This window comes from Erithacus rubecula (assembly GCF_903797595.1).
Source record: "Erithacus rubecula genome assembly, chromosome: 31".
NCBI classification, from domain to species: Eukaryota; Metazoa; Chordata; class Aves; order Passeriformes; family Muscicapidae; genus Erithacus; species Erithacus rubecula.
In genome coordinates, this window is record NC_136682.1 from 486,160 (window position 1) to 498,279 (window position 12,120).

The window sequence follows — 12,120 nt, forward strand, 5'->3', positions numbered from 1 at the left end:
CGGGCCGGCCCTCCCGAGCCCTCCCCGGGCCCTCCCCCGGCCACCACCGGGGCCGGAGCGGGCGGAGGGACCCGAGTCAGGGGGGATGTGGGGTTTGGGGATGCGGGATTTGGGGGATGCGGATTTTGGGGAATGAGGGGTTTATGGGGTGTGGGAGATGTGGGGTTTGGGGGGTGTGGGGTTTGAGGGATGCGGGGTTTGGGGGGTGTGGGGTTTGGGGGATGTGGGGTTTGGGGGGTGTGGGGTTTGGGGGGTGTGGGGTTTGGGGGGTGTGGGGTTTAGGGGTGGCCGGGGGTGAGGCGGAGCAACCCAACCCACCCCATCCCATCCCATTCCCACCTATTCCCATCCCATTCCCACTCATTACCATCCCATCCCCTTTCCCATCCCATTTTTACCCCATTCCTGGGTCCTGGGAAAATCGGGATACCCCGACCCCGCCCCAGGATGGGACCCCCCCCCCCAACTCCGTCCTCCCCCGCCCCCCTAGCGGTGTCCCCAAATCCCCGCCCCCCTCTGGGGCCCCCCTCGGGCCCAGCCCGACCCCTCCCCCCTTTCGTTGTCCCCATTCCCGGCGGAATTCCCGGCAGCGATTGTGGGATCAAGGTGGGGGACACGGGGAAACGCCCCCGACCCCAAACCCAGCGCAGCCCTCCCCCGAATTGCCCAGCCTGGATCGGGGCCCGGGACCATCCCCTCCCTCCAACCCCCCCCCCTCCAAATTCCCCCAAATTCCCCATAAAAATCCCCCAAATTTTCGGGAGTTAGGGCTGGATTTGGGTGGGGGATTTGAGGGGGTTCTCGAGAGGATTCGAGGGACTTTTGAGGGGAACTTATGGGGGCTTTGAGGGGAATTTTGGGGGGATTCGAGGGAATTTTTGAGGACATTTGGGGGGGATATTATGGGCGGGATTTTGAGGGGTTTGGGAGGAGTTTGGGGGAGGGGGGTGAGGCCGATTTGGGGGATTTCGGGGCTGCCACCCCCAGCAGGTGGAGGAGCGCTCGGCGTGGCCGGATCTGGCCGGGATCGGGGCCAGGCCTTGGCTCCCGCCGCCGCTTTCCGATGGAACGGAAAATTTGGGAACAAATCAAACGGGCGAGGAGGCGCCGCCCGACCCCTCCCCAATTTCTGGGGGGCTCCGCCGCTGTCCCCAGGGTGACAGAGCCGGGACAGGGCCAGAGACGGCTCAAATCCCCCAAATCCCCCCAAAACTGCCTCAAAGGCGGGGTGGGAACAGCAGGTGCGTGCGGCCCCCGCTGTGGAGTGGGGACATCTCTCCCGTTCTCCCGGGAGTGGGGACATGCAGGTGGCACCGGTGACAGGCACGGGTGGCGCTGGTGGCGCTGGTGGCGCTGGTGGCGCTGGTGAAAGTGGCGGTGACAGAGGTGCAGCCGCGCTCCCTCGGCTTTGTCCCCTTGGCCACTGTCCCTGTTACACTCTCCAGAGCCGAGCGACAGGAGGGGACAGAGAGGGGACAGAGAGGGGACAGGGAGGGGACAGGGAGGGGACAGCAGGGGACAGGGAGGGGACAGCAGGGGACAGAGAGGGGACAGAGAGGGGACAGGAGGGGACAGGAGGGGACAGGGAGGGGACAGGGAGGGGACAGAGAGGGGACAGGGAGGGGACAGAGAGGGGACAGAGAGGGGACAGAGAGGGGACAGGGAGGGGACAGCAGGGGACAGAGAGGGGACAGCAGGGGACAGAGAGGGGACAGAGAGGGGACAGAGAGGGGACAGAGAGGGGACAGGGAGGGGACAGAGAGGGGACAGAGAGGGGACAGGGAGGGGACAGGGAGGGGACAGAGAGGGGACAGAGAGGGGACAGAGAGGGGACAGAGGGGACAGAGAGGGGACAGAGAGGGGACAGAGAGGGGACAGAGAGGGGACAGGGAGGGGACAGAGAGGGGACAGAGAGGGGACAGAGAGGGGACAGAGAAGAGACAGAGAGGGGACACGGAGGGGACAGGAGGGGACAGAGAAGAGACAGAGGGGACAGAGAGGGACAGCGAGGGGACAGGAGGAGACGGAGAGGAGACAGAAAGGAGACAGGAGGGGACAGCGGGTGCTGTCATGTTCCACTGAAGGGACAGAGAGGGGACAGGAGGGGACAGGAGGGGACAGCGGGATGGGGGCCGGGCCGGGGCGGGGTTTGGGCTGGACCCGCCCGGGGGTGGCACCGCCCCGTTGTCCCCACGCGATTCTCGTTGTCCCCACGCCGGGGGCGCCACCCGGCCCTGCCCCGTGGAGTTGGGACTAAATTTTCCCAAATTCCCCAAATCGCCCAATTTGGGATCAACACTGCGCTGGGAGCGGAGCGGGAATTCAGTTTTTACCCGTTCTTACTCCAATTTTGCCCAATTTTTGCCTCACTTTGGCTCCATTTTTCCTCCACCTCTCCCCAAATTTTGTGTCATTTTTCCTCCATTTCAGCCCCATTTCCCCCCATTTTTATAATAAACTTGCCCAATTTTAAACCCGTTTCCCACCACTTTTACCCAAATTTCTGGCCCATATCTGCCCCACTTTTCTCTGACTTATGCCCCATTTTTACCCAATTTTTCTCCATTTTCCCCCATATTCCTCCTAATTTTGCCCCATTTTCATACCATTTTTGCTCCATTTTACTCCCCAATTTCTGTCCCATTTCAGCCCCTCTTTTACCCAAATTTTCCCCCCATTTCCCCCTCATTTTGTCTCTTCCCTCCCAAATTTTCCCACTTTCCCGAATCCTCCAATCCCATGAAATCCCAAGAGAGGGAATTCCTCACTGGGGGGGAGCCAGGAATTTATTATACCCTTCAAAAAACGCTTCTTTAACACAAAAACTCCCCAAATTCAATTTTTTTTCCTTGTAATAACCTCAGATCCTGCCCCAAATATTTCCCGGGATCATTTTGGGATTGGGGAGCACAAAAAGCATCATTGTTTCCCCAAAATCCCCAATTTTAATTTTTTCCTCCTAATTTCGCAGCCGTTTCACTCCATATTTTAAATTACACCCTAAAATTTCTAATTAAACATTAATATTTAATAATATAAAAATGATATCTTTTTGGAGCCTCGAATTTAATTTTTTTAGGGGATGCAAAACCCCGGAAAATCTCCACTTTTGGGGAGACAAAACCCTCAAAATCCCCAATTTTACGAAGGCAAACTCCCCCCCAAATCTACAATTCTTGAATCCATGTGATAAAAGCGATTTTAAGGACCTCAAGCCCCACAAAAAATCCGATTTTAGGGAGAATTTACCCCCCAAAAATGGAATTGGCGGGACACAAACCCTTCTTTTAATCCTTTTTTTTTTTTTTGCATTTCTTCCCTTCCCCTCCTTTTCCCGGCGGGTGGAATCCCCAAATTCCCCGAATTCCCAAATTTCTCTCCCCTTTTTTTGGGGGGGTTCTGTCGCACAGAGTCCCTTTGTCCCTTTTTCCCCCTGGAAAGGTGGGAAGGGGCCCGAAATGGGGGGAAAAAAACCGGGAATTTTTGTGGGATGAGGTCAAAGCCTCCCCCCCGCGCGCGGCCTCTTCCTCCTCCTCCTCCTTTCCCTCCTCCCCCTTTTTTGGGGATGAAAAGGCGATTTTTTGGGAAAGGTACAAAGGGATCCTTTCAGGGAGCGGGAGGGGGGGGGGGGCCCGCCGGGGATTTTTGGGGGGTTATTTTGATTTATTTTGGTTTATTTTCGTTTATTTTTTATTTTTGATATTTCTTTATAATTTTTTGTAATATATATTTTTATTTAAAATGTTTTTATTGCTTTTTTTATTATTATTTTTTGGGTCAAAAATGATAATTTTTGTTATTTTCTGTATGTTCGTAGGATATTTTTGAGTATTGTTTTTATGTTTCCCGAGGGGTTTTAATTTTTTTTTTGATTTAAAAAAAAAAATATTTTTTGTGCATTTTTCAAATATTTTCTGGTGTTTTTTTCTTATATTTTTGTGTATATTTTGATATTTATGTGGGGGGTTTTTTGTGTATTTTTATATTTTGGGGTTTGAAACTTTTAAAATTTTTTTGTGCTTTTTAAAATATTTTTGCCTATTTTTTTTTATATTTTAAAAATATTTTTGGGAGTATTTTTTTGTGTGGTTTGTATTTTTGGGGTATTTTGGAGTGAAAGGCTGGGAATCTGGGGCAAAATCCTGAGAATTTGGGGTGAAATTCTTCGAATTTGGGGGAAAACTTTGGGATTTGGGGCAAAATCCAGGGATTTTTGGAGTGAAACTTTGGGAATGGAATGAAGGGGTTTGGGGGGATTATTTGGGATTTTTTTGGTGTCATTTTAAGGATTTTTCCCATTCCCAAATCCGATTTTCCCCCTGGAATTCCCGGATTTTTCCCCTCGGGGTTGCTCCGTGTAGGGGGAGTCGTTTCACCTTTAATTTTTTAGGATCCCCCCACCCTAAATTCGGGATTTTTGCCCTTGAATACCTGAAATTCAGGATTCTCATCCAGCTCCAAACCCTTAAAGTTTAATTTTTTTTTTTCCCTGTCTGAATCGAGGAAGAGGCAAAAAACCTGGGATTTAATTTAGGGATTTAGGATCCTTTGATGGCGAATTCTCCCATCCCCCCATCCCAAAAAAAAACCTGTTTGGGGTGGCACCGAGCCAGGGCCCCAAAAGCCACGGGGACAAAGCTGCCCCTGTGTCCCAGAACAGGAAAAAATCCCAAAAAATAAATAAATCCAGGAAAAAAAAACCAAAAAAAACCAACTTTAAACCACCAAAAACACCCAAAATCCCAAAAAAACCCCGACCCTAAAAGGGATTTTTTGATGGGGGCTGGGCTGAGGGTCCCAAGGTTTGAAGGGAGATCGGGTTCAGGGATTTTTTTGTTTTTTGGGGATTTTTGTTTTCTAAAAACTGGAAAAAAAGCCCAGCGGGTCCTGTGGGTTAATTAATTAATTAATGAGGGTTGGGGCTGTGGGGGATTAATGGGGTCGGTGGAGGGGGGGATTGTTAGGAGGAATTAGGATCAGGAGGCTCCTGGAGTGTGAGGACCCTGCCACTGCTTGGGGTTAAAAAAAAGACCCCAAATCACCCCAAATCACCCCAAAATTGGAGTTTTGGGGGAGCAGCCCTGATCCAGAGGGAAAAATTACTCCAAATTACCCCAAAATGACCCAAAATTGGGGTTTGGAGGGTTAAAAATGACCCAAAGTGACCTAAATTCCCCCAAAATAAACCCAAAACGACCCAAATTGGGGTTTTGGAGGGGACAGCTCAGACCTGGCTGGGTTTGGGATTAAAAATGATCCAAAATTACCCAAAATGACCCCAAAATTGCCCCAAATTTGGGTTTGCATGGGTAGATCTGACCTGGCCAGATTTGGGGTAAAAAATGACCCCAAACGACCCAAAATTGGGGCTTGGAGGGGCAGCTCCAAATTTGGGGTCCCAACCGTGAATTTTGGGGAATCTCTGTCAGATTTTGGGGTAATTTTCCTGGATTTGGGGGATTTGTGTCTGATTTTGGGGCAGGCATTGCTGTTTAGGGGACATTTTTGTGGTTTGGGGCGTTTCCCGGGGTTTTGGGGCGTTTCCCAGGATTTTGGGGCATTTCCCAGGATTTTGGGGGCGTTTCCCGGGATTTTGGGGCAATTCCCAGGATTTGGGGGGGTTTCCCGGGATTTTGGGGCATTTCCTGGGATTTGGAGGCGTTTCCCGGGATTTTGGGGCGTTTCCCAGGATTTTTGGGGCAATTCCCAGGATTTTGGGGCATTTCCCAGGATTTTGGGGCATTTCCTGGGATTTGGAGGCGTTTCCCGGGATTTTGGGGCGTTTCCCGGGATTTTGGGGAGTTTCCTGGGATTTTGGGGCGTTTCCCGGGATTTTGGGGAGTTTCCTGGGATTTTGGGGCGTTTCCCGGGATTTTGGGGCATTTTCGGGCATTTTGGGGCGTTTCCCGAAATTTTGGGGCATTTTTGGGGATTTTGGGGCGTTTCCCATGATTTTAGGGCGTTTCCCGGGATTTTGGGGCGTTTCTCGGGATTTTGGGGCATTTTCGGGGATTTTGGGGCGTTTCCCAGGATTTTGGGGCGTTTTCACAGGATTTTGGGGCGTTTCCCAGGATTTTGGGGCGTTTCCCGGGATTTTGGGGCGTTTCCCGGGATTTTGGGGCGTTTCCTGGGATTTTGGGGCGTTTCCCGGGTTTTTGGGGCGTTTCCCGGGGTTTTGGGGCGTTTCCTGGGATTTTGGGGCATTTCCCAGGATTTTGGGGCGTTTCCCGGGATTTTGGGGCATTTTCGGGGATTTTGGGGCGTTTCCCAAGATTTTGGGGCATTTTCCTGGGATTTTGGGGCATTTTCCCGGGATTTTCCCCAGAATTCCCACCCGAGGAGCACAAAAAATCAAATTCCACAATTCCAGAATTTTTTTTTTTTTTTTTCCAGATCTTTATTTCCAATAAAAGATAAAAAAAGTAGGAAACGAATCTGGTATAAAACAGGGAAGAGAATTTGGGATCCAAAGGGACACAAAGGGCTGGGAAAAACCAGGAAAAAGGGATCCAAAAATTCAGGAATTCGGTACAAAACTTCAGCTCCCAGGTCGGGAAAAATAGAAAAAATTCCCAGCTCCTGCAGGAGAGGGAAAATACAAAAATTTGGGATTTTTTTCCCACTTTTCTTCTCCTTAAAAATCTTTTCCACCAGGAAGAGCAAATCCAGAGGCTTGGGAAGCTCCAAAAAAATTTGGGAATAAATTAATCTGGGGAAAGGGGTGTGAAAAGCTCCCCAAATAAATCCTGGGGATTTTTTTGGGAAAAACTGAGGGAATTCCAGGATTCTGGGGTTTTTCCCATGTTCTGCAGTCCCTGGGGTTTGTTTCCTGGAAAAAGTGGGAAAAGCAGCTGGAAAAAGCAACAGGAGCTGCTGGGATTTAGCAGCTTGAAAATAAGGGGAGAATTCCCAAAAATTCTCCAAAATTCCCAGATTTTGCTCAGGTTTTGGGGTTTATCCCGCAGAAAAGCAAAGTTAGGATATAAATCCAGAGGAATTCTGGAGCTTATTCCTCAAAAAAAAAAAAAAAAAAAAAAAAAAGCCAAAAACCTGCAATTTGGGAAGAAAAATCAAGGAAAAAAAATGGGATTTAAGCAGGTATTCCCAAATTTATCCAGGTTTTCCCATGGATAAAATCCTCAAACTTTGGGAATGAGGTGGAAAAAATTGGAATGGTCTCCAAAAATTCCCTCCAGACCCAAAACCCTTCCCTTGCTTTTCCCAACCCAAATCCACAGAGGCACCTCCCTCTTCTCGAAAATCTGGCTCCAAAAAGCCCAAAATTCCCAAATTTCCCCATCCCAAGCAGATGGAGGAGCAGGAAAATCCACAAAAAAAGAGGGAAAAAACCTCCACAAAACCCCAACTGTGCTTCCAAACTTTTCTATTCCCCCCAAACTCGAGGGGGGTTTTTTTTTGGGAAGAGCAGGACCCGGAGTTCCTTGGCTGCGTCCCGAGGAGAGTCCTGGGATTCTTCTGATCCAAATTTCTGGAATTTTGGGATTTTTTCCAGCATCAGAGGAGCTTCCTGTGCAGGATTTCCCAGGCCATCCTCTTCCTGAAGTAGGGCATGTGTTGCTTTGGGATTTTTGGAAGGGAAATGGGGAAAAAATGGGAATTTTGGTCAGGGTTTGCTCGTCCAGGGGTGAATTTGCACTTTTTTTTCCCACGGAAATTTGGGGAAATGGGGGAAATTTGGGGTTTTGAGGTTGTGGGAATGGGGGGAAAAGGGGAATTTTTTGGGATTCAGGTAAAAAATGGTGAAATTTATCCCAGATTTTGCTGATGGGCTTGTCCTTGGCCCCAGGGGTTTGCAGGCTGGAGAACTGGGGAATGGGGAATTGGGGAGTTTGGGAACTGGGGAATGGGGAATTGGGGAGTTTGGGAACTGGGGAACTGGGGAATTGGGGAGTTTGGGAACTGGGGAATTGGGAATTGGGGAGTTTGGGAACTGGGGAATAGGGGAGTTTGGGAACTGGGGAACTGGGGAATATGGAATTAGGGAGTTTGGGAACTGGGGAACTGGGGAATGTGGAACTGGGGAGTTTGGGAACTGGGGAATGTGGAATTAGGGAGTTTGGGAACTGGGGAATGTGGAACTGGGGAACTGGGGAATGGGGAATTGAGGAATTGGGAAGTTTGGGAACTGGGGAGTTTGGGAACTGAGGAATTGGTAGTTTAGAAACTGGTGAATTTGGGAACTGGAAAACTGGGAAACTGAGGAGTTTGGGAACTGGGGAGTTTGGGAACTGGGGAGTTTGGGAACTGGGGAATGTGGAATTGGGGAGTTTGGGAACTGGGGAACTGGGGAATGGGGAGTTTGGGAACTGTGGAATTGGGGAGTTTGGGAAGTGGGGAATGGGGAATTGGGGAGTTTGGGAACTGGGGAGTTTGGGAATTGGGCAGTTTGGGAATTGGGCAGTTTAGGAAATGGGCAGTTTGGGAACTGGGGAGTTTGGGAATTGGGCAGTTTGGGAACTGGGGAGTTTGGGAATTGGGGAGTTTGGGAATTGGGCAGTTTGGGAATTGGGCAGTTTGGGAACTGGGGAGTTTGGGAAGTGGGGAGTTTGGGAACTGGGGAATGTGGAACTGGGCAGTTTGGGAACTGGGGAGTTTGGGAATTGGGCAGTTTGGGAATTGGGCAGTTTGGGAATTGGGCAGTTTGGGAACTGGGGAATGTGGAACTGGGCAGTTTGGGAAGTGGGGAGTTTGAGAAGTGGGGAGTTTGGGAACTGGGGAATGGGGAACTGGGGAGTTTGGGAACTGGGGAATGTGGAACTGGGGAGTTTGGGAATTGGGCAGTTTGGGAACTGGGGAATGTGGAACTGGGGAGTTTGGGAAGTGGGGAGTTTGGGAAGTGGGGAATGTGGAACTGGGGAGTTTGGGAATTGGGCAGTTTGGGAAGTGGGCAGTTTGGGAAGTGGGCAGTTTGGGAAGTGGGCAGTTTGGGAAGTGGGCAGTTTGGGAACTGGGGAATTGGGCAGTTTGGGAACTGGGGAATGTGGAACTGGGCAGTTTGGGAAGTGGGCAGTTTGGGAAGTGGGCAGCTTGGGAAGGGGGTACCTGTGTGAAGTTGATGGGCTTGTCCTTGGAGATGCACTCGGCGTAGCGACAGGCGAACATGCCGCAGTCGCTGCCGTTCATCTGCTGGGGGATCTCCTGCACACAGGGGCCAAAACTCCTCAGAACCCCCAAACCTGCTCCAGAGCCCCCCAATTCCTTTGGGATGCACATCTCCCACAGTTCCAGCATTTCCTGCACATCTCCCACAGTTCCAGCATTTCTGGATTTCAGGGTGCCACTCCCACCTTGCCCAAATCCCACCCAAATCCTTCCCCGCTCCATCCCCTGTGAAAAATTTCCTCTCCTAAAATTTGGGATTTGCTCCTTCCTTTTTTTTTTCCCAGGAATCCCTGAGAGAAAAGGGGGCCCAAAAAAGGGCTGAGAATCCAAGGAAATCCTGATTTTTTTGGGAATTCTGGGCTGCCCAAACCTGGCTTTTCTTGCTCAGCAGGGTCCATCCATTGGTGTCAAATTCTTTCCTTTTCTTATCCAAACTCTCCTGTTTCAGGTACTGCCTGTGGGAAAATGAGTGGGAAAAGTTGGAAAAATGGGAATTCTGGGGTTTTTCTCTGTTTGGCCATTACCAAAGGGGCTTGGGGTTGGGATTTACAAATTAACCCCTCCACCACCACCAAAAAAAAAAAAAAAAAATCTAAAATTTCATCAGGAGAGGCCAAATCTCATGGGGGAAAAAAAGAGAGAAAATTCCCTTTTTTTTGGGATTTGTGGGAGGGAATTCAAGGGAAGAGCAGGAATTTTTTAGGGAAGGGAAAAAGGCAACAAAAAAATGACCCCAAACTGGGCAAGGGCAGGGATTTCACTCACAGCAGGATCCTGCAGGCTTCACTGTTGATCCCCCCCATGGAATCATAGTATGTGATGGTTTTCTTCCTGAAATCCACGACCTGCACAGAGAAAAATTCCTTAGAGTGGGCAAAAAAAAAACCTTCCAGGAATTCTCCCTGCAGGCCAAAAAGGAAAAAATTCAAGTTATTTCACACCAGAGGATTTTCCCCCCCCAAAAAAAATCCTCATTTCCTGTTGTGTTCTTAATGTCTAAATCAGCCTCTAATGTTATTAATTGTCATTTATTAATTATTAATATTGTTATTATTCCTCCCATAGGTTTACAACTATTTTGCTCCACCTCCCAAGGCCTCAATCTGGGCAGTTTTTGGTGCTTTCCCTCCCCATTCCCACATCATTTGTGGTGGAAATTGCCTTTTTTCCATGGAATTAATTAACAGTTCAAGCAAGGAATTAATAAATTGAGGAGGTTTTTGCTAAAGGAGCAGAAAATCCCTGCAGGATCCCAGGAGCCAAGGGAGGGGATGGACAAAGGAGAAGGAAAAGTGAAATAAAGTGAAATATCTGTGGCCTAAATCTCTTGAACAAGATCCTGTGGCACCAGGAGTTGGTGGGAACAGAGAAATCAGATCTTCCCAAGGGAATAAATTCCCTAAAATGACCTCCAGGCTGAATTTAAGGATTTAAAAACCCCACAGAAAGCTGCTCTTAGCCTTGTACCCTCTTCAGGCTTTCATTTGAATCACAAGCAGAGATTTCTGCCCCTCAGCATCACCCAAAAGCAACAAAATTTGAGCCCTGAAGTCCAAGTTGATGATTTTCAGGATAGTTCAGGCACTCACAGCCAGGCACCAGTGCACTCCCAGGTGGATGGGCACCAGGAGCAGATCCACAGAGAAAATATCCACTTTTTTTGTCCATCTCTTCACAGCCTGGTAGCCTGCAGTCTTTAATTTGGTGAAGAAAAAGGTGTTGAAGGCATGGACTGCAGGCAAATCCTTCTCCTTGCTCCTCTCCATCAGTAAATTCATGTAGAAATTGATGATCTGGGGAAAATAAAAGGAAAACAGACAGAGTTTTTGAATTTTTTTGAAATAGGTTTCTAACTATTTTATTATGGGGTTCAGATTTGTGGCCCTGTGTAAATTTGGGGAATAAATCCCCAAAAAAGGAGGATTTGCATTAAAACCTTCAAAAAAACCCCAGGGAGGGTTGTAATGGCTCCATAGTATTAAAATATTCCTGAAAAAATCCAAGGATTTTTAGGAATTTGCCTTTATTTGTGTAAGTCTGTATTTAAGATTTCCTCATTATTTCCCCTGTTCACATCACTATCATTAATCCCCCCAGCAATTAAATTATTTAGTTAGTGGTTTTAACTAATGTAACTTGTTAATTAATGAATTATTTTTATTTTACAGAGTTTTCCTCACAGATTTACCACTCCAGGCTGGGAATGCCAAGCCCCAAAGCCCCTCCCAGCCCTGTGTTTCCCCCCCAAAGGGGGTTTTGGGGGGTCCCACCTCATCATTGAGCCAGTTGAGGTTGTTGAGGGTCTGGATGTCCTTCCTGGTGATGGTCAGTCGAAAAGCCTCACTCAGCACCTCGTCCTGGTTCCCCCCTCTGAACAGACTCTTGATTTCCTTCTCCATTTCCTGCCAAAGGGGATGCACAGTTCTGCTTTTCCACCCCTCCCCCAACAGGGGGTTGAACCCCAAATTGATTCTTTACCCACTGAACATGCGGTTTAGCAGGAAAGGGGGTGTGGAGCTCCCAAAAAAAATCCCCAAAATGCAGAGGCACTGCAGCTGCTGCAGGCCCAGCCCCACCTCGGTGATCTCCGGGAATTCCTCCTCGGGCGGGGGCGGGGCCGGGGCCGGGCGCTCCGGGCCCCGCGGTACCGCGGCCACCGGGATCTCCCGTTCCAGGGGCACCCGCAGCTGCAGAGCCGGCGGCTCCCGCCCGCACGGCGGCCGCTCCTGCAGGCGCTGCGGGGACAGGCGGGCGTCAGAGAGGGGCGGGGAGGGGGAGGGGGAATGGGAGGGGATGGGGGAGATGGGGAAGGGGAATGAGAGGGGTGGGGATGGGGGGGAATGGGGAAGAAGAAGGGGAATGAGAGGGGTTGGGGGAGATGGGGAAGGGGAAGGGGAATGAGAGGGGATGGGGGAGATGGGGAAGGGGAAGGGGAATGAGAGGGGTTGGGGGAGATGGGGAAGGGAAAGGGGAATGAGAGCGGTTGGGGGAGATGGG

The 12,120-nt window shown here is 49.8% G+C and overlaps 1 protein-coding gene across 1 annotated transcript in view; it reads right to left on the reverse strand.

The window, feature by feature from the left end:
* Positions 1 to 7,367: 7,367 nt before the first annotated feature.
* The window catches only part of LOC306813677 (sentrin-specific protease 1-like), a gene marked incomplete at its 5' end in the record, with an annotated part of 5,683 nt that continues 930 nt past the window's right edge, over positions 7,368 to 12,120 (reverse strand). Inside the window, 7 exons of the mRNA XM_079329243.1 lie at positions 7,368 to 7,578; positions 9,064 to 9,159; positions 9,494 to 9,578; positions 9,889 to 9,968; positions 10,713 to 10,916; positions 11,394 to 11,525; positions 11,700 to 11,858. Of these exons, the coding sequence (XP_079185369.1) occupies positions 7,516 to 7,578; positions 9,064 to 9,159; positions 9,494 to 9,578; positions 9,889 to 9,968; positions 10,713 to 10,916; positions 11,394 to 11,525; positions 11,700 to 11,858 (819 nt within the window). The 3' untranslated portion in view covers positions 7,368 to 7,515. The remainder of the gene's footprint in view (positions 7,579 to 9,063; positions 9,160 to 9,493; positions 9,579 to 9,888; positions 9,969 to 10,712; positions 10,917 to 11,393; positions 11,526 to 11,699; positions 11,859 to 12,120) is intronic.